The sequence below is a fragment of the Oncorhynchus kisutch genome, unplaced genomic scaffold (genome assembly GCF_002021735.2).
Source record: "Oncorhynchus kisutch isolate 150728-3 unplaced genomic scaffold, Okis_V2 Okis01b-Okis20b_hom, whole genome shotgun sequence".
Taxonomy (NCBI): Eukaryota; Metazoa; Chordata; class Actinopteri; order Salmoniformes; family Salmonidae; genus Oncorhynchus; species Oncorhynchus kisutch.
In genome coordinates this window covers 4,820,989-4,848,066 of record NW_022261978.1, presented here as the reverse complement: position 1 = coordinate 4,848,066, position 27,078 = coordinate 4,820,989, and the positions used below count along the sequence as shown (strand labels likewise).

The 27,078-nt window shown below is 44.9% G+C and overlaps 2 protein-coding genes across 2 annotated transcripts in view; both read right to left on the bottom strand.

Annotated features, from left to right (window-relative positions):
• Window positions 1–4,001, bottom strand: part of LOC109884037 (CMRF35-like molecule 2) — a 44,601-nt gene extending 40,600 nt beyond the window's left edge. The window contains exon 1 of the mRNA XM_031811357.1: window positions 3,751–4,001. The gene's annotated coding sequence lies outside the window, so the exon portion shown is untranslated. The remainder of the gene's footprint in view (window positions 1–3,750) is intronic.
• Window positions 4,002–5,693: 1,692 nt separating this feature from the next.
• On the bottom strand, window positions 5,694–25,350 carry LOC116358820 (CMRF35-like molecule 8). Its single transcript, XM_031811058.1, has 3 exons — window positions 25,078–25,350; window positions 14,870–15,185; window positions 5,694–5,908 (listed from the first exon to the last, which is right to left on the bottom strand). Exons 1-3 carry the CDS (start codon window positions 25,102–25,104, stop codon window positions 5,694–5,696), a joined length of 558 nt encoding a protein of 185 aa, XP_031666918.1. The 5' UTR covers window positions 25,105–25,350.
• Between the last annotated feature and the right edge of the window lie 1,728 nt (window positions 25,351–27,078).

Sequence of the window (27,078 nt, the reverse complement as noted above, 5' to 3'; positions counted from 1 at the left end):
CCCCTCACCTGACTACACACACACACTGACAACAACAAACTACACACTGACAAAAACACACTACACACACACACACACTGACAAAACCACACTACATACACACACACTGACAAACACACACTACACACACACTGACAAACACACACTACACACACACACTACACACACACTGACAAAACCACACTACACACACACACAGACAAAACCACACTACACACACACAGACAAAACCACACTACACACACACACAGACAAAACCACACTACACACACACACTGACAAAAACACACTACACACACACACACACACACTGACAAAACCACACTACACACACAGACAAAACCACACTACATACACACACACAAAACCACACTACATACACAAACACTGACAAACACACACTACACACACACACTGACAAACACACACTACACACACACACACACACACACACACTGACAAACACACACTACACACACACACACACACACACTACACACACACACACTGACAAAACCACACTACACACACACACTGACAAAACCACACTACACACACAGACAAAACCACACTACACACACACACACACACACACTGACAAAAACACACTACACACACACACACACACACTGACAAAACCACACTACATACACACACACTGACAAACACACACTGATAAAAACACACTACACATACACACACACTGACAAAAACATACTACACAAACACACACACACACTGACAAAAACACACTACTTTCACTAGTAAACCCTTCCTTAAAACAGAAACTGTGGATTGATGACAGCATTCCTTCGAAACTGAAAGCGTGAATCACCACATTGAATCGACTAGAAACATGACCGAATACAAATGGTGGAGTTATTCCCTCCGCAAGGCAATCAAACAAGCAAAGTGTCAGTAGAGAGAGAAATTGGAGTCGCAATTCAACGGCTCAAACATGAGACGTATGTGGCAGGCTCTACAGACAATCACGGATCAGTGGCACCGACATGGCCCGCTACCATAGACTGTGACCTCTCCTTCTTCGTGGCCAACGTGGGTAAAACATTTAAACGTGTTAACCCTCACAAGGCTGCTGGCCCAGACATCATCCCTAACCGTGTCCTCAGAGCGCAGACCAGCTGGCTGGACATATTAAATCAATCCCTATCCCAGTCTGCTGTCCCCACATGCTGATGGAAACAGGAACAATGGTGGCCAAGAAGGCTAAGGTAACTGAGTCAGTCTGTCTTGAGTGGAATCAAGTCTTTGCAAGAGTCAGTTTGGAAAATAACTCCTCACAGCAGTAGGTCGTCCTGAACACAGATGCAAATTTAAGTGCATGTCTCCTCAGAACCTTGGAAACTGCTCAGCGCTAACATACATTTTGTAGAGCTCAAGGAGCGGGAGGTTGTTGTACCTGGCCTTGAGCTTGTCATTGCTTTGCAGCTCAATGACTTTGTGCCACCAGGCACATCCGCTGGTTCGACGTTAAACGGGGTTGGAAATATGTTCATTTCCAGTTGTTTCCTTTTCACATCTTTAAACCACAAAATGCCTTCGCTAGCCTTGCACACTCACCGGCATATTCCCATGTAATCTCAGGCTCTTGTCCTTGCAGAGTAGGAAAATGTACTGTGTTACCCCTTTCTAGTTGGACTTACCACAGTTTACATTTTGCGTCGAACGATTTCACGTATGACAGAAGATCGCTGAGAGGCTGGTTCGGCCCTTGGAGCTTGACGTTCAACTTAGACAGATACTTGGTTATGTCCACCATGAAGGCCAAATCACACATCCACTTGTCATCACTCAGTTCCGCGACAGGTTTCATCGCCATTAATTGTTTTACTTCATCCTTCAGTCCGTAAAACCGTGCGAGCATATTTCCATGGATTAAAAAATATATATATATTTTTGTGCAAAAACAACGTCTAGAGCTTTTTTTATTTACAAAAAAAGATTTTTGAATCGGCTCGGGGGCCTGATCAAACGGTCTCGTAGCTGTATACGTCCCGGAGGCTGGACGTCCCTCACCCCTGCTCTAGTGGGATTGTACTGTAGCTTGTTATCATTACATGGAGACAAACAGTGGCTAACATGTTGTTGATGGTTGAGGGCCTCCACTTCTTTTCATCTGAACATGTATTTATTGTCATTGGTTCTGTATGCAGGTTGACTGTGTGTATGAGGAGATCAGAGAGGCAGACAGACAAACAGACACACACACTCCCTTTGGTCATCTCTTCCGTCTACTCTACTGTCAACTCACCTACCAACTCTACAACCCACCCTGCTGACCAAGCCACCAGTCTCCCACACTGTGACATCTATGCTAACACTAGCTGCTGCAAAGATGATATAAGATGCCCTCCACTCTACAGCCCAGCTACCCAGAATAATGGAGGACTATAGGATCTACAGTATACAGTATATGTTGGACCCCAGGAAGAGTAGATTCTGCTTTTGCAGCAGCTACTGGGAATCCTAATAAAATACCAAAAATACAAGGCATGCATCCCAAATGGCTCCAAATTCCATATATAGCGCACTACTTTTAACTAGAACCCTATATAGTCCTCTAATGAGAATAGGATGCCACTTGGGACCGTAGAGAGATGAAGAGTTGTCACCACAGCTCTGCCATCTTGGAAGTGACATCACAAAGACAGCTCATGTGATTTGACTGTATGTACCACATGGACTACCCATCTGGGTTTAAAATCTCGAGATTTTCTCAAAGTCAACCAACATTTTTGTAAATACTTGTGTAAATATGAACTATGTGTTTTATCTTGGCTTAATTTAGTCTGTTATAATAATGAAGACAGTAAAGCCATAATAGTCCATTGTACCTTTGAGATTTACATATCTTTTGTATATGTACATACACTTTGGCTTTTTAAGCTTTTCATTAAAACTTATCAAAATGTGTGTGTTTGTGTGTTTGTCAGTGTGTGTGTGTAGTCAAATCAAATGTTATTGGTCACATATACATGGTTAGCAGATGTTAATGCAAGTGTAGCGAAATGCTTGTGCTTCTAGTTCCTACAGTGCAGTAATATCTAACAAGTAATCTAACAAATTCACAATGACTACCTTATACACACAAATGTAAAGGGATCCTGCTTTGATGCACCCCTTACACTTTATCTCAAGGCCATCAGACTGTTAAACAGCCACCACTAACATTGAGTGGCTGCTGCCAACACACTGACTCAACTCCAGCCACTTTAATAATGGGAATTGATGGGAAATGATGTAAAATATATCACTAGCCACTTTAAACAATGCTACCTAATATAATGTTTACATACCCTACATTGTTCACTGCTCGCTGACATCAAACGCCTCAACCAAGAGAGGCAGTTTCAGCCATTGCAGTAGAGGTGAGTTTGAACAAGTAATCACAACAGCATTATATACAATACTAATATTTATTTTAATAGGAATAGCACTTTTCTAAACACAAGAAACATCATATTAGTCATATTAACTATAAAACCAATGTCAGTTATTAAAGTCACGTTAAAATATCAATAAAGCAGAGCATTGTTTTTAATAATATGGCCCCCAAATTAATACATAAATACCCAAACGGCCCTTGATGGCAAAAAGGTTCACCACCACTGCACAAGAGGCTGTAGACTCACACACTCAACCCTTAGATGTTAAGTTTACCACCTCCCTGTCTATCACCTCTACACTACAAGTTATTATGGACACACACACCCTCCTTATGTCTCTCACCTCTCCAGTAGGGTCAGATTGTGTGTTGGAGGAGACTGGTGGTGGTGGTGGTGGTGGTCTCCTGGTTCCACTCCTCTGTCTGTAGAACAGGAGCAGGACCAGTCCTAACACTGTCACCTTGGCTACCAGACCAACACTGGTCCACACCATCAGACCTGACCACAGACAGGAGGAGAGGCTTTACAGAGTACTGTATATATCATAGATACCATCAGACCTGACCACAGACAGGAGGAGAGGCTTTACAGAGTACTGTATATATCATAGATACCATCAGACCTGACCACAGACAGGAGGAGAGGCTTTACAGAGTACTGTATATATCATAGATACCATCAGACCTGACCACAGACAGGAGGAGAGGCTTTACAGAGTACTGTATATATCATAGATACCATCAGACCTGACCACAGACAGGAGGAGAGGCTTTACAGAGTACTGTATATATCATAGATACCATCAGACCTGACCACAGACAGGAGGAGAGGCTTTACAGAGTACTGTATATATCATAGATACCATCAGACCTGACCACAGACATGAGGGGAGACTTTACAGAGTACTGTATATATCATAGATACCATCAGACCTGACCACAGACAGGAGGAGAGGCTTTACAGAGTACTGTATATATCATAGATACCATCAGACCTGACCACAGACAGGAGGAGAGGCTTTACAGAGTACTGTATATATCATAGATACCATCAGACCTGACCACAGACAGGAGGAGAGGCTTTACAGAGTACTGTATATATCATAGATACCATCAGACCTGACCACAGACAGGAGGAGAGGCTTTACAGAGTACTGTATATATCATAGATACCATCAGACCTGACCACAGACAGGAGGAGAGGCTTTACAGAGTACTGTATATATCATAGATACCATCAGACCTGACCACAGATATTAACATATTGTATATAGTTGATTCCGTCTATATTATCTGATAGCCTGATTACAGTATATAGCAGCATATTATAGTTGTCTGAAGGTGATAGAATGATGGAAGGGACAGGTACATCACACCTGCTCTCTGTGAAGGACCAACACTGATGTCTCCAAATGGCAGGAATGTTGAGGACAGGTTAGAGGATGTTGTGGAGAAACATGGGAGGGTTGTAGAGACATGTGGTCTGGAGGTGACAGTTGACGGTTTAGGAGTGGGAGGAGCTGTGTGTAAAAATAAATAATACATTTAGCTTTTCTCTCGCTGGACATACAGAGTCTTCAGATCCCTAGAGTTTTTCCACATTTTGTTTCGTTACAGCCTGATTAAAAAAATGAATGTAATCCTCAGCAATCTACACACAATACACCATAATGAGAAAGTGAAAACAGGTTCTTAGAAATGTTTGCAATTAATCTAAAAACTAAAATAAAGAAATTACATCAGTATTCAGACCCTCAGACCCTTTGCTATGAGACGCTCAGACCCTTTGCTATGAGACTCTCAGACCCTTTGCTATGAGACTCTCAGACCCTTTGCTATGAGACGCTCAGACCCTTTGCTATGAGACGCTCAGACCCTTTGCTATGAGACTCTCAGACCCTTTGCTATGAGACTCTCAGACCCTTTGCTATGAGACTCTCAGACCCTTTGCTATGAGACTCTCAGACCCTTTGCTATGAGACTCTCAGACCCTTTGCTATGAGACTCTCAGACCCTTTGCTATGAGACTCTCAGACCCTTTGCTATGAGACTCTCAGACCCTTTGCTATGAGACTCAGACCCTTTGCTATGAGACGCTCAGACCCTTTGCTATGAGACTCTCAGACCCTTTGCTATGAGACTCTCAGACCCTTTGCTATGAGACTCTCAGACCCTTTGCTATGAGACTCTCAGACCCTTTGCTATGAGACTCTCAGACCCTTTGCTATGAGACTCTCAGACCCTTTGCTATGAGACTCTCAGACCCCTTTGCTATGAGACTCTCAGATTACAGTATATAGCAGCATATTATAGTTGTCTGAAGGTGATAGAATGATGGAAGGGACAGGTACATCACACCTGCTCTCTGTGAAGGACCAACACTGATGTCTCCAAATGGCAGGAATGTTGAGGAGAGGTTAGAGGATGTTGTGGAGAAACATGGGAGGGTTGTAGAGACATGTGGTCTGGAGGTGACAGTTGACGGTTTAGGAGTGGGAGGAGCTGTGTGTAAAAATAAATAATACATTTAGCTTTTCTCTCGCTGGACATACAGAGTCTTCAGATCCCTAGAGTTTTTCCACATTTTGTTTCGTTACAGCCTGATTAAAAAAATGAATGTAATCCTCAGCAATCTACACACAATACACCATAATGAGAAAGTGAAAACAGGTTCTTAGAAATGTTTGCAATTAATCTAAAAACTAAAATAAAGAAATTACATCAGTATTCAGACCCTCAGACCCTTTGCTATGAGACGCTCAGACCCTTTGCTATGAGACTCTCAGACCCTTTGCTATGAGACGCTCAGACCCTTTGCTATGAGACTCTCAGACCCTTTGCTATGAGACGCTCAGACCCTTTGCTATGAGACTCTCAGACCCTTTGCTATGAGACTCTCAGACCCTTTGCTATGAGACTCTCAGACCCTTTGCTATGAGACTCTCAGACCCTTTGCTATGAGACTCTCAGACCCTTTGCTATGAGACTCTCAGACCCTTTGCTATGAGACTCTCAGACCCTTTGCTATGAGACGCTCAGACCCTTTGCTATGAGACTCTAAGACCCTTTGCTATGAGACTCTCAGACCCTTTGCTATGAGACGCTCAGACCCTTTGCTATGAGACTCAGACCCTTTGCTATGAGACTCTCAGACCCTTTGCTATGAGACTCTCAGACCCTTTGCTATGAGACTCTCAGACCCTTTGCTATGAGACTCTCAGACCCTTTGCTATGAGACGCTCAGACCCTTTGCTATGAGACGCTCAGACCCTTTGCTATGAGACGCTCAGACCCTTTGCTATGAGACGCTCAGACCCTTTGCTATGAGACTCTCAGACCCTTTGCTATGAGACTCTCAGACCCTTTGCTATGAGACTCTCAGACCCTTTGCTATGAGACTCTCAGACCCTTTGCTATGAGACTCTCAGACCCTTTGCTATGAGACGCTCAGACCCTTTGCTATGAGACTCTCAGACCCTTTGCTATGAGACTCTCAGACCCTTTGCTATGAGACGCTCAGACCCTTTGCTATGAGACGCTCAGACCCTTTGCTATGAGACTCTCAGACCCTTTGCTATGAGACTCTCAGACCCTTTGCTATGAGACTCTCAGACCCTTGCTCATGAGACTCTCAGACCCTTTGCTATGAGACTCTCAGACCCTTTGCTATGAGACTCTCAGACCCTTTGCTATGAGACTCTCAGACCCTTTGCTATGAGACTCTCAGACCCTTTGCTATGAGACTCTCAGACCCTTTGCTATGAGACGCTCAGACCCTTTGCTATGAGACTCTCAGACCCTTTGCTATGAGACTCTCAGACCCTTTGCTATGAGACTCTCAGACCCTTTGCTATGAGACTCTCAGACCCTTTGCTATGAGACTCTCAGACCCTTTGCTATGAGACTCTCAGACCCTTTGCTATGAGACTCTCAGACCCTTTGCTATGAGACTCTCAGACCCTTTGCTATGAGACTCTAGACCCTTTGCTATGAGACTCTCAGACCCTTTGCTATGAGACTCTCAGACCCTTTGCTATGAGACTCTCAGACCCTTTGCTATGAGACTCTCAGACCCTTTGCTATGAGACTCTCAGACCCTTTGCTATGAGACGCTCAGACCCTTTGCTATGAGACTCTCAGACCCTTTGCTATGAGACGCTCAGACCCTTTGCTATGAGACTCTCAGACCCTTTGCTATGAGACTCTCAGACCCCTTTGCTATGAGACTCTCAGACCCTTTGCTATGAGACTCTCAGACCCTTTGCTATGAGACGCTCAGACCCTTTGCTATGAGACTCTCAGACCCTTTTGCTATGAGACTCTCAGACCCTTTGCTATGAGACTCTCAGACCCTTTGCTATGAGACGCTCAGACCCTTTGCTATGAGACGCTCAGACCCTTTGCTATGAGACTCTCAGACCCTTTTGCTATGAGACTCTCAGACCCTTTTGCTATGAGACTCTCAGACCCTTTGCTATGAGACGCTCAGACCCTTTGCTATGAGACGCTCAGACCCTTTGCTATGAGACGCTCAGACCCTTTGCTATGAGACGCTCAGACCCTTGCTATGAGACTCTCAGACCCTTTGCTATGAGACTCTCAGACCCTTTGCTATGAGACGCTCAGACCCTTTGCTATGAGACGCTCAGACCCTTTGCTATGAGACGCTCAGACCCTTTGCTATGAGACGCTCAGACCCTTTGCTATGAGACTCAGACCTTTTGCTATGAGACGCTCAGACCCTTTGCTATGAGACTCTCAGACCCTTTGCTATGAGACTCTCAGACCCTTTGCTATGAGACTCTCAGACCCTTTGCTATGAGACGCTCAGACCCTTTGCTATGAGACGCTCAGACCCTTTGCTATGAGACTCAGACCCTTTGCTATGAGACTCTCAGACCCTTTGCTATGAGACTCTCAGACCCTTTGCTATGAGACTCAGACCCTTTGCTATGAGACTCTCAGACCCTTTGCTATGAGACTCTCAGCCCCTTTGCTATGAGACTCAGACCCTTTGCTATGAGACTCTCAGACCCTTTGCTATGAGACTCTCAGACCCTTTGCTATGAGACGCTCAGACCCTTTGCTATGAGACTCAGACCCTTTGCTATGAGACGCTCAGACCCTTTGCTATGAGACTCTCAGACCCTTTGCTATGAGACGCTCAGACCCTTTGCTATGAGACTCAGACCCTTTGCTATGAGACTCTCAGACCCTTTGCTATGAGACTTCTCAGACCCTTTGCTATGAGACGCTCAGACCCTTTGCTATGAGACGCTCAGACCCTTTGCTATGAGACTCTCAGACCCTTTGCTAATGAGACTCTCAGACCCTTTGCTATGAGACGCTCAGCACCCTTTGCTATGAGACGGCTCAGACCCTTTGCTATGAGACGCTCAGACCCTTTGCATGACGACTCTCAGACCCTTTGTCTATGAGACTCTCAGACCTTTTGCTATGAGACTCTCAGACCCTTGCTATGAGACGCTCAGACCCCTTTGCTATGAGACTCTCAGACCCTTTGCTATGAGACTCTCAGACCCCTTTGCTATGAGACTCTCAGACCCTTTGCTATGAGACTCTCAGACCCCTTTGCTATGAGACTCTCAGACCCTTGCTATGAGACTCTCAGACCCTTTGCTATGAGACGCTCAGACCCTTTGCTATGAGACGCTCAGACCCTTTGCTATGAGACGCTCAGACCCTTTGCTATGAGACGCTCAGACCCTTTGCTATGAGACGCTCAGACCCTTTGCTATGAGACGCTCAGACCCTTTGCTATGAGACGCTCAGACCCTTTGCTATGAGACGCTCAGACCCTTTGCTATGAGACGCTCAGACCCTTTGCTATGAGACGCTCAGACCCTTTGCTATGAGACTCTCAGACCCTTTGCTATGAGACTCTCAGACCCTTTGCTATGAGACTCTCAGACCCTTTGCTATGAGACTCTCAGACCCTTTGCTATGAGACTCTCAGACCCTTTGCTATGAGACTCTCAGACCCTTTGCTATGAGACTCTCAGACCCTTTGCTATGAGACTCTCAGACCTTTGCTATGAGACTCTCAGACCCTTTGCTATGAGACTCTCAGACCCTTTGCTATGAGACTCTCAGACCCTTTGCTATGAGACTCTCAGACCCTTGCTATGAGACTCTCAGACCCTTTGCTATGAGACTCTCAGACCCTTTGGCTATGAGACTCTCAGACCCTTTGCTATGAGACTCGAGATTTGCTATGAGACTCTCAGACCCTTTGCTATGAGACTCTCAGACCCTTTGCTATGAGACTCTCAGACCCTTTGCTATGAGACTCTCAGACCCTTTGCTATGAGACTCTCAGACCCTTTGCTATGAGACTCTCAGACCCTTTGCTATGAGACTCTCAGACCCTTTGCTATGAGACTCTCAGACCCTTTGCTATGAGACTCTCAGACCCTTTGCTTATGAGACTCTCAGACCCTTTGCTATGAGACTCTCAGACCCTTTGCTATGAGACTCTCAGACCCTTTGCTATGAGACTCTCAGACCCTTTGCTATGAGACTCTCAGACCCTTTTGCTATGAGACTCTCAGACCCTTTGCTATGAGACTCTCAGACCCTTTGCTATGAGACTCTCAGACCCCCTTGCTATGAGACTCTCAGACCCTTTGCTATGAGACTCTCAGACCCTTTGCTATGAGACTCTCAGACCCTTTGCTATGAGACTCTCAGACCCTTTGCTATGAGACGCCAAAAGAAGACCTTGCTATGAACCTGCAGACCCTTTGGCTATGAGACTCTCAGACCCTTTGCTATGAGACTCTCAGACCCTTTGCTATGAGACTCTCAGACCCTTTGCTATGAGACTCTCAGACCCTTTGCTATGAGACGCTCAGACCCTTTGCTATGAGACTCTCAGACCCTTTGCTATGAGACGCTCAGACCCTTTGATATGAGACTCTCAGACCCTTTGCTATGAGACTCTCAGACCCTTTGCTATGAGACTCTCAGACCCTTTGCTATGAGACTCTCAGACCTTTGCTATGAGACGCTCAGACCCTTTGCTATGAGACTCTCAGACCCTTTTGCTATGAGACGCTCAGAGACCCTTTGCTATGAGACTCTCAGACCCTTTGCTATGAGACTCTCAGACCCTTTGCTATGAGACTCTCAGACCCTTTGCTATGAGACTCTCAGAACCCTTTTGCTATGAGACGCTCAGACCCTTTGCTATGAGACTCTCAGACCCTTTGCTATGAGACTCTCAGACCCTTTGCTATGAGACTCTCAGACCCTTTGCTATGAGACTCTCAGACCCTTTGCTATGGAGACTCTCAGACCCTTTGCTATGAGACTCTCAGACCCTTTGCTATGAGACTCTCAGACCCTTTGCTATGAGACTCTCAGACCCTTGCTATGAGACTCTCAGACCCTTTGCTATGAGACTCTCAGACCCTTTGCTATGAGACTCTCAGACCCTTTGCTATGAGACCTCTCAGACCCTTGCTATGAGACTCTCAGACCCTTTGCTATGAGACTCTCAGACCCTTTGCTATGAGACTCTCAGACCCTTTGCTATGAGACTCTCAGACCCTTTGCTATGAGACTCTCAGACCCTTTGCTATGAGACTCTCAGACCCTTTGCTATGAGACCTCAGACCCTTTGCTATGAGACTCTCAGACCCTTTGCTATGAGACTCTCAGACCCTTTGCTATGAGACTCTCAGACCCTTTGCTATGAGACGCTCAGACCCTTTGCTATGAGACTCTCAGACCCTTTGCTATGAGACGCTCAGACCCTTTGCTATGAGACTCTCAGACCCTTTGCTATGAGACTCTCAGACCCTTTGCTATGAGACTCTCAGACCCTTTGCTATGAGACTCTCAGACCCTTTGCTATGAGACGCTCAGACCCTTTGCTATGAGACTCTCAGACCCTTTTGCTATAGACTCTCAGACCCTTTGCTATGAGACTCTCAGACCCTTTGCTATGAGACGGCTCAGACCCTTTGCTATGAGACGCTCAGACCCTTTGCTATGAGACTCTCAGACCCTTTGCTATGAGACTCTCAGCCCCTTTGCTATGAGACTCTCAGACCCCTTTGCTATGAGACGCTCAGACCCTTTGCTATGAGACGCTCAGAACCCTTTGCTATAGACGCTCAGACCCTTTGCTATGAGACGCTCAGACCCTTTGCTATGAGACTCTCAGACCCTTTGCTATGAGACTCTCAGACCCTTTGCTATGAGACGCTCAGACCCTTTGCTATGAGACGCTCAGACCCTTGCTATGAGACGCTCAGACCCTTTGCTATGAGACGCTCAGGACCCTTTGCTATGAGACTCAGACCTTTTGCTATGAGACGCTCAGACCCTTTGCTATGAGACTCTCAGACCCTTTGCTATGAGACTCTCAGACCCTTTGCTATGAGACTCTCAGACCCTTTGCTATGAGACGCTCAGACCCTTTGCTATGAGACGCTCAGACCCTTTGCTATGAGACTCAGACCCTTTGCTATGAGACTCTCAGACCCTTTGCTATGAGACTCTCAGACCCTTTGCTATGAGACTCAGACCCTTTGCTATGAGACTCTCAGACCCTTTGCTATGAGACTCTCAGACCCTTGCTATGAGACTCAGACCCTTTGCTATGAGACTCTCAGACCCTTTGCTATGAGACTCTCAGACCCTTTGCTATGAGACGCTCAGACCCTTTGCTATGAGACTCAGACCCTTTGCTATGAGACGCTCAGACCCTTTGCTATGAGACTCTCAGACCCTTTGCTATGAGACGCTCAGACCCTTTGCTATGAGACTCAGACCCTTTGCTATGAGACTCTCAGACCCTTTGCTATGAGACTCTCAGACCCTTTGCTATGAGACGCTCAGACCCTTTGCTATGAGACTCTCAGACCCTTTGCTATGAGACTCAGACCCTTTGCTATGAGACTCTCAGACCCTTTGCTATGAGACTCTCAGACCCTTTGCTATGAGACGCTCAGACCCTTTGCTATGAGACTCTCAGACCCTTTGCTATGAGACTCTCAGACCCTTTGCTATGAGACTCTCAGACCCTTTGCTATGAGACTCTCAGACCCTTTGCTATGAGACTCTCAGACCCTTTGCTATGAGACTCTCAGACCCTTTGCTATGAGACTCTCAGACCCTTTGCTATGAGACTCTCAGACCCTTTGCTATGAGACTCTTAGACCCTTTGCTATGAGACGCTCAGACCCTTTGCTATGAGACTCTCAGACCCTTTGCTATGAGACTCTCAGACCCTTTGCTATGAGACGCTCAGACCCTTTGCTATGAGACGCTCAGACCCTTTGCTATGAGACTCTCAGACCCTTTGCTATGAGACTCTCAGACCCTTTGCTATGAGACGCTCAGACCCTTTGCTATGAGACGCTCAGACCCTTTGCTATGAGACGCTCAGACCCTTTGCTATGAGACTCTCAGACCCTTTGCTATGAGACTCTCAGACCCTTTGCTATGAGACTCTCAGACCCTTTGCTATGAGACGCTCAGACCCTTTGCTATGAGACGCTCAGACCCTTTGCTATGAGACGCTCAGACCCTTTGCTATGAGACGCTCAGACCCTTTGCTATGAGACGCTCAGACCCTTTGCTATGAGACGCTCAGACCCTTTGCTATGAGACGCTCAGACCCTTGCTATGAGACTCTCAGACCCTTGCTATGAGACTCTCAGACCCTTTGCTATGAGACTCTCAGACCCTTTGCTATGAGACTCTCAGACCCTTTGCTATGAGACTCTCAGGACCCTTTGCTATGAGACTCTCAGACCCTTTGCTATGAGACTCTCAGACCCTTTGCTATGAGACTCTCAGACCCTTGCTATGAGACTCTCAGACCCTTTGCTATGAGACTCTCAGACCCTTTGCTATGAGACTCTCAGACCCTTTGCTATGAGACTCTCAGACCCTTTGCTATGAGACTCTCAGACCCTTTGCTATGAGACTCTCAGACCCTTTGCTATGAGACTCTCAGACCCTTTGCTATGAGACTCTCAGACCCTTTGCTATGAGACTCTCAGACCCTTTGCTATGAGATTCTCAGACCCTTTGCTATGAGACTCTCAGACCCTTTGCTATGAGACTCTAAATTGAGCTCAGCTGCATCCTGTTTCCATTGATCGTCCTTGAGAGGTTTCTTCAACTTGATTGGAGTCCACCTCAGGTAAATTCAATTGATTGGAAATTATAGACAGGTGTGTGCCTTTCCAAATATAAGGTCCAACTGTTGACAGTGCATGTCAGAGCAAAAACCAAGCCATGAGGTCGAAGGTATTATCCGTAGAGCTCCGAGACAGGATTGTGTCGAGGCACATATCTGGGAAAGGGTACCAAAACATTTCTGCAGCATTGAAGGTTTGGAACCACCAATACTCTTCCTAGAGCTGGCTGGCCGGCCAAGCAGAGCAATCGGGGAGAAGGGCCTTGGTCAGGGAGGTCACTCTGACAGAGCTCCAGAGTTCCTCTGTGGCGATGGGAGAACCTTCCAGAAGGACAACCATCTCCACCAATCAGGCTTTTATGGTAGAGTGGCCAGACAGAAGCCACTCCTCAGTAAAAGGCACATGACAGCCTGCTTGGAGTTTGCCAAAAGGCACCTAAAAACTTGCAGACCATGAGAAACAAGATTCTCTGGTCTGATGAAACTAAGATTGATCTCTTTGGCCTGAATGTCAAGCGTCACGTCTGGAGGAAACCTGGCACCATCCCTATGGTGAAGCACGGTGGTAACAGCATCATGCTGTGGAGATGTTTCTCAGCGGCAGGGACTGGGAGACTAGTCAGGATCGAGGGAAAGATGAACATAGCTAAGTACAGAGATCCTAGATGAAAAGCGCTCTGGAGCAGGTTAGGACCTCAGACTGTGTGAAGGTTTACCTTCCAACAGGACAATGATCCTAAGCACACAGCAAAGAACACAGGAGTGGCTTTGAGACAAGTCTCTGAATGTCCTTGAGTGGCCCAGCAAGAGCCCGGATTGAACCCGATCAAACATCTCTGGAGAGATCTAAAAATAGCTACGCAGCAACGTTCCCCATCCAACAAGAGCTTGAGAGGATATACAAAGAATGGGAGAAACACAGGTGTGCCAAGCTTGTAGCATCATACATAAGAAAACTCAAAGCTGCAATCGCTGTCAAAGGTGATTCAACAAAGTACTGAGTAAACGGTCTGAATACTTATGTAAATGTGATATTTCAGATTTTTTATTTGATCAATTCGAAAACATCCTAAAACCTGTTTTTGCCTTGTCATTATGGGGTATTGTGTGTAGATAGATGAGGGGGAAAAAAACAATTGAATACATTTTGAATAAGGCTGTAACGTAAACAAATGTGGAAAGGTCAAGGGGTCTGAATACTTTTCAAAGGCACCGTAAGACATAAAGCCTAAAAACAAACAATGCGTTTTGAATTTAACAAGGCAAATTTGATTGTGTTCACTTACCATCTGTAACTGTGAGATTCACCTCTTGGTATGTGTCCTTTATAGATCTCTCCACTCCACACCAGTAGGTCCCAGAGTCTGTCTTCATCAGGTTCTTGATGGTCACATAGACTCCATCTCCCTTGTCTTCTATACTGTATCTATCTTGAGATACATTCTTGCTCCTCTTAGTTTCAACCAGAATGTCTCTACCAGAACATGTCCCCTTGCAGAAGTGTTTGTTGTTGGTTCCTGCCAAAGTGAACGAGCAGCCCACAGTGACATGTCCTCCTACCACCCCCTTCACATTAATGACAGCTGACTCCACAACACAGAGCTGTCAAAACAGAAACACACAGTACAGTCACAACTGATAGCCTGTGAGATATACTTCAACTCTGCTCAAATCTTGCCTTACCCGTTACTACTACGCTGACTACACGGGCTCTGATGCTCGTTGGAGGTGGAAAGTCTTGCAAGCCATTACAGACTACAAAGGCAAGCACAGACGAGATCTGCCCAGTAACACAAAGTTTACCAGATGAGCTAAACTACTTCTACGCTAGCTTCGAGGCAAATAATCAAATCAAATGTATTTATAAAGCCCTTCTTACATCAGCTGATATCTCCAAGTGCTGTACAGAAACCCAGCCTAAAACCCCAAACAGCAAGCAATGCAGGTGTAGAAGCACGGTGGCTAGGAAAAACTCCCTAGAAAAGGCCAGGAAGAAACCTAGTGTCACGCCAGTCTGAAGACCAAAGCGCAGCGTCGTATGTGTTCATGATGATTTATTAAAACTGAACACTGGAACGAAAATAACAAAGTGGAACAAAACAGTTCTGTCTGGTGCAGAAACACACAACAGTGAACAACTACCCACGAAACAGTTCTGTCTGGTGCAAAACAGAGAACAACTACCCACGAAACAGTTCTGTCTGGTGCAGAAACACACAACAGTAAACAACTACCCACGAAACAGTTCTGTCTGGTGCAGAAACACACAACAGAGAACAACTACCCACGAAACAGTTCTGTCTGGTGCAGAAACACACAACAGAGAACAACTACCCACGAAACAGTTCTGTCTGGTGCAAAACAGAGAACAACTACCCACGAAACAGTTCTGTCTGGTGCAGAAACACACAACAGAGAACAACTACCCACGAAACAGTTCTGTCTGGTGCAGAAACACACAACAGAGAACAACTACCCACGAAACAGTTCTGTCTGGTGCAAAACAGAGAACAACTACCCACGAAACAGTTCTGTCTGGTGCAGAAACACACAACAGTGAACAACTACCCACGAAACAGTTCTGTCTGGTGCAAAACAGAGAACAACTACCCACGAAACAGTTCTGTCTGGTGCAGAAACACACAACAGTGAACAACTACCCACGAAACAGTTCTGTCTGGTGCAAAACAGAGAACAACTACCCACGAAACAGTTCTGTCTGGTGCAGAAACACACAACAGAGAACAACTACCCACGAAACAGTTCTGTCTGGTGCAGAAACACACAACAGAGAACAACTACCCACGAAACAGTTCTGTCTGGTGCAAAACAGAGAACAACTACCCACGAAACAGTTCTGTCTGGTGCATACACAAAACAGAGAACAACTACCCATGAAACACGGGTGGGAAAAGGCTGCCTAAGTATGATTCACAATCAGAGACAATGATAGACAGCTGTCCCTGATTGAGAACCATACCCGGCCAAAACATTGAAACACAAAACCTACAAATAAAGAACATAGAATGCCCACCCAAATCACACCCTGACCAAACCCCCCCTCTGGAGCGTGGAGTAGGCACAGTCCGTCCTGGCTGGATGTCTGGAGCGTAGAGTAGGCACAGTCCGTCCTGGCTGGATGTCTGGAGCGTAGAGTAGGCAGAGTCCGTCCTGGCTGGATGTCTGGAGCGTAGAGTAGGCACTGTCCGTCCTGGCTGGATGTCTGGAGCGTAGAGTAGGCACAGTCCGTCCTGGCTGGATGTCTGGAGCGTAGAGTAGGCACTGTCCGTCCTGGCTGGATGTCTGGAGCGTAGAGTAGGCACTGTCCGTCCTGGCTGGATGTCTGGAGCGTAGAGTAGGCACAGTCCGTCCTGGTTGGATGTTTCTTTTCGCCCTGCAAACGCGGGGCGCTAGCACAGGACGCACTGGGCTGTGCAGACGCACCGGAGACGCGCCGGTGCAGGATACCCTTTGTAAGAACAGTTTGAATTGAGGTGTGTTCCGCCTCATTCATTCACATAAAAGTAGTCATTTTTACTTTTGCAGGCAAATACATTTTTTTTTGTCATTTCTGACCTGGACAAAACACTTCCCAATTGTTTGTGCAGTTCAAGTCTGCAGATATTTGCTCATCTCTCGTCCTGCACACAAGTGTTCACATTTTCCATCTGTTGCCTGCATCACAGTCATAGTTGTTTTCATTACCAATCATAACTTTGGAAATGTGTGCGTTTCTATCAAAGTAAGTGCCTTGTTATAATAGTCTCTGCATGTCGTGTTATGTTGTTTCTACTGTAGCATAATATGTTTGTGTATATTCCTTATAACCGCGGACACGCCAGGTAACGGTACTCATTTCATAACATTTATGGTGTTATACTCAAAGCTTATGTAGCTAGCTAAATTATTCTATTAGCTCTGGAAAACAATGCTAATTGCGTCAGAGAAGTATTAGCATGTGTTGTATTTTGAAGCTACCCTGGCTTTATGACTCCCAAGTGGCACAGCGTCTCCGTGCTAGAGGCGTCACTACAGACACCCATCTTCAAATCCAGTCTTGGTTTCTATCAAAGTAAGTGCCTTATTACGTTATAATAGTTTATGTATGTCGTGTTATACCGTTTCTACTGTAGCTCACTGTATGTATGGAGCATAATATACTTGTGTATATTCCTTATAACCGCAGACACGCGAGGTAACGTTACTCATTTCATAACCGTTATGGTGTTATATTCAATTGTGCTTATGTAGCTAGCTACATTCTTCTATTAGCTCTGTAAAACAATGCTAATTGTGTCAGAGAACTATTGGCTTGTTGTATTTTGAAGCTACCCTGGAAAAATGTACAAATATCTTATACCGCTTGGTCGTTTTCTGAGTGCCTTCCACAAAGCTGTTTATCATGTCAGCCTTATCCACTGCCCCCATTATGAGGTTATAGTCAGGTGGTCCACCTTCCCTGTGGCCGACATGGTTGCTGTATTGGCAGTGGAGAGGACATGGATGTCTCGTTTGTCACACCACTTTACTGCCAGCTGTTTACATTTCTTATTTTGTGTAATGGTCATTTAGGATGGCAGTAGCATCGTTGATGAAATGCAGTCATCGCAGCAGAACTAGGAAGCGGTCTTGGGAAAAGAGGGTGGCAACGAAGGGAGTTGTAAACATAGGATCTGTGCTCCAGTATTCTCTTAGGGAGTTCTTCTTTACTCTCCCCATGAGAAGGACTGTCACCAGGAAGGTATACATTTCATTAGTTGTGGTTGTCCCCCCCACTCCTGGCTCTCTCTTCTCGCATAGCTCCAAGGCGTAGCGATTCAAGGGAGCTGTCTCCCACCAGCTCCCTTGTCAGAAACAACTTGAAGCACTCTGCCTCAGATGGTAATGGCAAGAAGTGTTGCACTCCAGACTGGGACTCATCAAAGCAAACAGCAAGGCCAGGAGTGGTGAAATGGCTGGCAGCCTTTCCCCAGCAGAGGGAGCCAACGTCACCTCACTTACCTACCCTCTATTACCATCCCCGGGGTAGACCTCCTGGGATACCACAACACATACAAGAAGTATACAAACAGACAATGATAACATATGCTAGGGGGTACAACAAATGACAGATTATACAAAGACCTTCAAATAAACACACATATTGACTGTTTTAACAGCTTTCTTATTAGAAGGATGGTCTTAATGTACTGCTGGAGAATTCCTTCTAGAAAACACAGAAGAGTGGTTTTTGATTAGTGAAGTTACATTTATGAATATGAAATTTTGCTATTATCACAATTAGATTTATAAGGTAAAATAGTTTTTCTTTATCTTTATTATGGTTAAGGAAACCGAGCAGCACATTCTCCCATTAAAATAAAAACAAGTCATCAAGAATATGAACAATTATAAAACTGAATATCTTTCCATAATTGTTTTACATGTAGACAATGACAAAATAAATGTGAAACTGTTTCTGGATGCTCAACACAAAAAGTACAATCAATGTTAATGTCTTTTTTGAGTTTCTTCAGGTAATGATTCGCAGGGTCATACTTATGGATCATTCTGAAAGAGACCTCTTTGACCTGGTTAACAAGCAAGTATTTGTGTGGTAATAACCAGACTTTTTTCCAACAGATATTAGTGACCAATGTATTCCAGTAACTTGTGACATAAGGAATGGATACAATATCCCTTTGAAATAAAGCACGTATAGACCTGTTGTTCTGAGGGAGCAAGGAGAAGCATATTTTCCCTATTGGAGAGTCAACTGGATTAAGTTAGGGTAGGTCAAGAAGGTGACGTCTGGCTACACCTCTAAATAACATTTAGAATAACATTTGGTCCTGCCGTACATACCTACACGTACGCTACGGTCACAAGACGCAGGCCTCCTAATTGTCCCTAGAATTTCTAAGCAAACAGCTGGAGGCAGGGCTTTCTCCTATAGAGCTCCATTTTTATGGAATGGTCTGCCTACCCATGTCAGAGACGCAAACTCGGTCTCAACCTTTAAGTCTTTACTGAGGACTCATCTCTTCAGTGGGTCATATGATTGAGTGTAGTCTGGCCCAGGAGTGGGAAGGTGAACGGAAAGGCTCTGGAGCAACGAACCGCCCTTGCTGTCTCTGCCTGGCCGGTTCCCCTCTTTCCACTGGGATTCTCTGCCTCTAACCCTATTACAGGGGCTGAGTCACTGGCTTGTTGGGGCTCTCTCATGCCGTCCCTGGAGGGGGTGCGTCACCTGAGTGGGTTGATTCACTGTTGTGGTCATCCTGTCTGGGTTGGCGCCCCCCCCTTGGGTTGTGCCGTGGCGGAGATCTTTGTGGGCTATACTCAGCCTTGTCGCAGGATGGTAAGTTGGTGGTTGAAGATATCCCTCTAGTGGTGTGGGGGCTGTGCTTTGGCAAAGTGGGTGGGGTTATATCCTTCCTGTTTGGCCCTGTCCGGGGGTGTCCTCGGATGGGGCCACAGTGTCTCCTGACCCCTCCTGTCTCAGCCTCCAGTATTTATGCTGCAGTAGTTTATGTGTCGGGGGGCTGGGGTCAGTTTGTTATATCTGGAGTACTTCTCCTGTCCTATTCGGTGTCCTGTGTGAATCTAAGTGTGCGTTCTCTAATTCTCTCCTTCTCTCTTTCTTTCTCTCTCTCGGAGGACCTGAGCCTTAGGACCATGCCCCAGGACTACCTGACATGATGACTCCTTGCTGTCCCCAGTCCACCTGGCCATGCTGCTGCTCCAGTTTCAACTTCCACCTGACTGTGCTGCTGCTCCAGTTTCAACTGTTCTGCCTTATTATTATTCGACCATGCTGGTCATTTATGAACATTTGAACATCTTGGCCATGTTCTGTTATAATCTCCACCCGGCACAGCCAGAAGAGGACTGGCCACCCCACATAGCCTGGTTCCTCTCTAGGTTTCTTCCTAGGTTTTGGCCTTTCTAGGGAGTTTTTCCTAGCCACCGTGCTTCTACACCTGCATTGCTTGCTGTTTGGGATTTTAGGCTGGGTTTCTGTACAGCACTTTGAGATATCAGCTGATGTACGAAGGCCTATATAAATCAATTTGATTTGATTTGATTTGAATAACATGAGAGTTCTGGCGAACTCTCTAGGTGTTACAGGGATATTGTAAGGAGATTTTAAAAAATCATCATAATTAAGTAACAATCCTTCTGCATTAAGAAGTTGACTCACCAGCAGGATATGATTATTGAACCAGTTCTTAAAAAATACAGACTGGTTTCTATACAAAATGTCCATATTGTTCCAAATGAAATACCTACTAGGGGGAAAAATATGTTTATATATTAATGACCGCGCTAAGAATACTTGTCTGTGAAAAGCAGATCATTTTGCAGGAATCTTATCAATGTTATAGTTACAAAGTAACATAAAATTGAGGCCACCGAAACGGGAGAAGATATGAAATTCCAAATTGAAGTAGGATTCTTTTTAAAAAATGTTAGAGGGTATCACACAGTCTTTAACAGCAAACAATTCACACTTATTAAGGTTTTAGGCAAAGACTGCTCTAGAAATCTGGTCAGCATCTTTCAAAAAGAGGGTTGTGGTCATCTGTAAGTTGATTTATGATAATATCTCTGTCCGCAATAGAGATCCCTTTAACAACAACACTGAATGGCTCAGAGTGGGAGAGGTTACGTGATAGGCTGCCTGCACGCGCCATTTGTATCAATAAATCACTATCAGAAAATGTTTTGTGTGGTAATTATTGATATATTTTGTTTTGTTCACGTCTTTCAAATATCGGTGATAGAAATGATCATATTATGTGTGTAAAATACTTTTTCGAAGGTTGTACTGATTATAACGAGCTAAACTAATTCCAACAATATGTGGAGCCATGTTTGTTGATTTACAATGCATTCTGGGTTTCACGTAATCGTCTGTCGGACCAATGATGCTATAACAAAATTAGGTGAGTAAGGGTTCACACATTTTTTGAGAACTTCAGGAAGGGAATGGTGGAATGTGAACGATGGTAGACGACACACATAGCTGACTTGAAACATTGTTAACAGTTTCAAGGCCATGGGCCTTTCTCATGATGGAAAAATACAGAAGACAGGAACTGTTCAATGAGTTGGGGGGGGCACATTCAGAGCGGGGTGTTGCGAGAACAAGCGGTCTTTTGTAAGATAACAGAAGCCAGGTGCGAGATAACGGTATGGAGCATGAGCGCATGGATGTTCTTCACAGCAACAGTTACATCTATCAACAGAAGCGCCAAGAGGCGGGGACCCGCCTGAGCGCCTGCAATAGGCTGAGCAAGTTTAAACCACGCCCAGTCTCTACTCTGACAGGCCGGCTCGGAAGCCGGAACTACTACTGTCATCAGGGTATATTATAATATCTTTGTCAGGAACAAGGCAGTTCTCTGTTTGCCCTGCAAGGTGGGACAGAGAGCCTGTATATACGAAAATTGCATTTACCACTTATTGCTTAGCTAATAAAAAATACATAGTATACAATCGGTGACTCATTGTCATATTTATCCTGATACCAGATTCGAATTGACGCAAATCTAACATGCTATAGACCTGGCCATGTGCCAGGACAACAACCTCTCCCTCAAGGTGATCAAGAAAAACGAGATGATTGTGGACAACAGGAAAAAGAGGACCGAGCACGACCCCATTCTTATCGACGGGGCTGTATTGGAGCAGGTTGAGAGCTTCAAGTTCCTTGGTGTCCACATCACCAACACACTAACATGGTCCAAACACACCTAGACAGTCGTGAAGAGGGCACGATAAAAAACAATTCCCTACTCAGGAGACTGAAAATATTTGGCATGGGTCCTCAGATCCTCAAAAGGTTCTACAGCTGCACCATCGTTGCTTCACTGCCTGGTATGGCAATTGCTCGGCCTCCGACCGCAAGCACTGCAGAGGGTAGTGCTTACGGCCCAGTATATCACTGGGGCCAAGCTTCCTGCCATCCAGGACTTCTATACCAGGCGGTGTCAGAGGAAGGCCCTAAAAATTGTCAAAGACTCCAGCCACCCTAGTCATAGACTGTTCTCTCTGCTACAGCACGGCAAGCGGTACCGGAGCGCCAAGTCTAGGTCCAAGAGGCTTCTATAAACAGCTTCTACCCCCCAACCCATAAGACCCCTAAATATCTAATCAAATGGCTACCCAGACTATTTGCATTGCCCCCCCCCCCCCCCTTTTACACCAATGCTGCTCTCTGGTGTTATCATCTATGCGTAGTTATTCATAATTTTTTTTAAACTGCATTGTTGGTTAGGGGCTTGTAAGCATGTCATTGTAAGGTCTGAACCTGTATTCGGTGCATGTGACTAATATGATTTGATTTGAGTTCACGGGTCACTACAGAGGAGGTTTTTGTTTCTGCCGTCTCCTTCTGAGCGTTAACAACTGGTAAATCAGACTTGGGAATCGGGAAATCTCTGACATCCGACTTCAGTGCATTCAAGATAACTGGCAACTGAAAAAAATCTAATCTCTGACTGGGAAAGATTGTTTTGAATGGTCACCCTACTCAGAATTCCATCTCGGGAACTCTGGCCTCTTTCTAGAGCTCTGACTTTCTGACCTGAAGATCACTGATGTCATGATTTGATCTCGTATTTTTCGGAGTTCCCAGTTGTCTTGAAAACACCATTAAAATTCATGGTGTGCCTCGCCATCCCATATTGGTGTGAAGCTGGAATCAAAGCTCTCGTCTACATTAAAACTAAATATCGATCCCGGGTAGGGTGTGACCACAGAGATGAGGTGTGTACTGTCGAACACTGCCCCTGACTCAGACTCGACGTGCATCATGAACACCCATCTCATTAGTGGTGGTGAGATAAGAGACATTATGTCAGACTAATTTGACTGTCACATTATAAGTATGTGATGGTGAGTGACAGTAATTAAACATTGGATGTAAATTACATCATTTTTCACATAGTTGCGGTTGCGAAAACTCTTAAGATATCAAAATGGGGTTGTGGGCCTAAAGATTTTGGAAACTCCTGACCCCTGACCCCTAGCCTAGCCTAGCCTAGCTAACATTGGCCACCTAGCTATTGTTAGCGTCAGCCACCTAGCTAACGATAGCTACAACAAATTAGAATTTGTGTCATACATTAAGCAAATATGTTAACATATTGTACAAATTGCCATTCGTAACGAATCATACAAAATAGATGGACATCCACAAACGAATAGATAGGAAACATAACTTATACTAATTGTAGTGTCCTGGATTGATATTTACTATGTTGCGTATCCCTGAGTCCAGGTTGCAAAACCAGCTTCTATTACCAGGTCATCAGACTGTTGAACAGACATCACTAGCCGTCTACCATGTGAAGCACACTCACTGACAGCCAACGCTGCTGCCCAATGTTATAGACACATTGAACCACTGGTCACTTCCTGTTTTACACTGTGTATTTAAATTCTTTACCCCTGACATAGCTTATTCTAATATTTCTACGATTGTATATTGTATTTAGTTAGACTGTTTATACACACCACATATGTATTTCTGTACTGGATTCTTGACATAGCTCACTCTAGTTTATCTACTGCTGTACATATCATTCCTAGTGTAACATGTATTTATGTACTGGATTCTTGACATAGCTCACTCTAGTTTATCTACTGCTGTACATATCATTCCTAGTGTAACATGTATTTAATGTACTGGATTCTTGACATAGCTCACTCTAGTTTATCTACTGCTGTACATATAATTCCTAGTGTAACATGTATTTATGTACTGGATTCTTGACATAGCTCACTCTAGTTTATCTACTGCTGTACATATCATTCCTAGTGTAACATGTATTTAATGTACTGGATTCTTGACATAGCTCACTCTAGTTTAGCTACTGCTGTACATATCATTCCTAGTGTAACATGTATTTATGTACTGGATTCTTGACATAGCTCACTCTAGTTTAGCTACTGCTGTACATATCATTCCTAGTGTAACATGTATTTATGTACTGGATTCTTGACATAGCTCACTCTAGTTTATCTACTGCTGTACATATCATTCCTAGTGTAACATGTATTTAATGTACTGGATTCTTGACATAGCTCACTCTAGTTTATCTACTGCTGTACATATAATTCCTAGTGTAACATGTATTTATGTACTGGATTCTTGACATAGCTCACTCTAGTTTATCTACTGCTGTACATATCATTCCTAGTGTAACATGTATTTAATGTACTGGATTCTTGACATAGCTCACTCTAGTTTATCTACTGCTGTACATATCATTCCTAGTGTAACATAAGCATTTTGCTGCACCGCTATTAACACCTGCTAAACTGTGTACGCGACCAGTAAACTTTAATTTGATATTGATCTTACTTTAACCATATGTTTATTTCCTTGTGTACTACATACCTAAATGATATTCTAGACAGTACTAGAGAGAGAGAGAGAGAGAGAGAGAGAGAGAGAGAGAGAGAGAGAGAGAGAGAGAGAGAGAGAGAGAGAGAGAGAACTCACCTGAGAGGAGACAGCAGGAGACAACATGGAGTATCTTCATTCTGGAAAGTTACTCCACAGTTACTATACTGTTAAAGTTACTTTACTATCACATTTACTATACTGTTAAAGTTACTTTACTACCTCAGTTACTATACTGTTGAAGTTACTTTACTACCACAGTTACTATACTGTTAGTTACTTTACTACCACAGTTACTATACTGTTAAAGTTACTTTACTACCACAGTTACTATACTGTTAAAGTTACTTTACTACCACAGTTACTGTACTGTTAAAGTTACTTTACTACCACAGTTACTATACTGTTAAAGTTACTTTACTGCCTCAGTTACTATACTGTTTAAGTTACTTTACTACCACAGTTACTATACTGTTTAAGTTACTTTACTATCACAGATACCTTACTACCGCCTGGTGCATCAACAAGCCCAGGTCCACAACAGCTTCTCTGTCAGCGACTCTCAGTCCTACTAAACCATCACCAGTCAGACCGTGTTAAACAGCAGGGTGATTCTGAAGTCTTCTTTCTTCCTCTGTTGACAGCTCCTCCCTCCTCTGACACCACCCCACTCTCTCTCTGCATGTCAGATAGATGGAGGTAGTGATGGTGGTAACGTGACAGCTCCTCCCTCCTCTGACACTACCCCACTCTCAGCTCCTCCCTCCTCTGACACTACCCCACTCTCTCTCTGCATGTCAGAGAGATGGAGGAAGTGATGGTGGTAACGTGACAGCTCCTCCCTCCTCTGACACCACCCCACTCTCTCTCTGCATGTCAGATAGATGGAGGTAGTGATGGTGGTAACGTGACAGCTCCTCCCTCCTCTGACACTACCCCACTCTCAGCTCCTCCCTCCTCTGACACTACCCCACTCTCTCTCTGCATGTCAGAGAGATGGAGGAAGTGATGGTGGTAACGTGACAGCTCCTCCCTCCTCTGACACCACCCCACTCTCTCTCTGCATGTCAGAGAGGTGGAGGTAGTGATGGTGGTAACGTGACAGCTCCTCCCTCCTCTGACACCACCCCACTCTCTCTCTGCATGTCAGAGAGGTGGAGGTAGTGATGGTGGTAACGTGACAGCTCCTCCCTCCTCTGACACCACCCCACTCTCTCTCTGCATGTCAGAGAGGTGGAGGTAGTGATGGTGGTAACGTGACAGCTCCTCCCTCCTCTGACACCACCCCACTCTCTCTCTGCATGTCAGAGAGATGGAGGAAGTGATGGTGGTAACGTGACAGCTCCTCCCTCCTCTGACACCACCCCACTCTCTCTCTGCATGTCAGAGAGGTGGAGGTAGTGATGGTGGTAACGTGACAGCTCCTCCCTCCTCTGACACCACCCCACTCTCTCTCTGCATGTCAGAGAGGTGGAGGTAGTGATGGTGGTAACGTGACAGCTCCTCCCTCCTCTGACACCACCCCACTCTCTCTCTGCATGTCAGAGAGGTGGAGGTAGTGATGGTGGTAACGTGACAGCTCCTCCCTCCTCTGACACCACACACCGCTCTCTCTCTTAATTCAATTCAATCTCTCTCTCAATTTAAATGTAAGGGGCTTTATTGGCATGCAAAACATATGGTAATCTTGCCAAAGCAAGTGAAATAGATAATAAACAAAAGTGAAAAAAATATATAAAAAATAACAGTAAACATTAGCTCTCCATGTCAGATGGTGGTGGTGGGAGGTTTGGGCATTAGTTGATACATCCTGTTGATTTCTCTGTAGTGACCTCAGTGTCTGCATGTCTATATGTGCTGCAGAGGGAAACTGGTTCAAACCGGCCGGAGTTTAGACTTCTAAACCACCAGAGAACTCAGCTATCTGTGGTGACTAAGTGTTAAAACTGTCAACTTCTCTGTTCTAAAGTGACCATGTTTATTTCAGCAGAGGAGAAACACATTGTTGAGATGATGACAATATAGTTAAAGTACACATCAATATATTTTATAACTTTTTTCTGACATTTAATTGATTCACGTTTACAGACATTGAGAAGA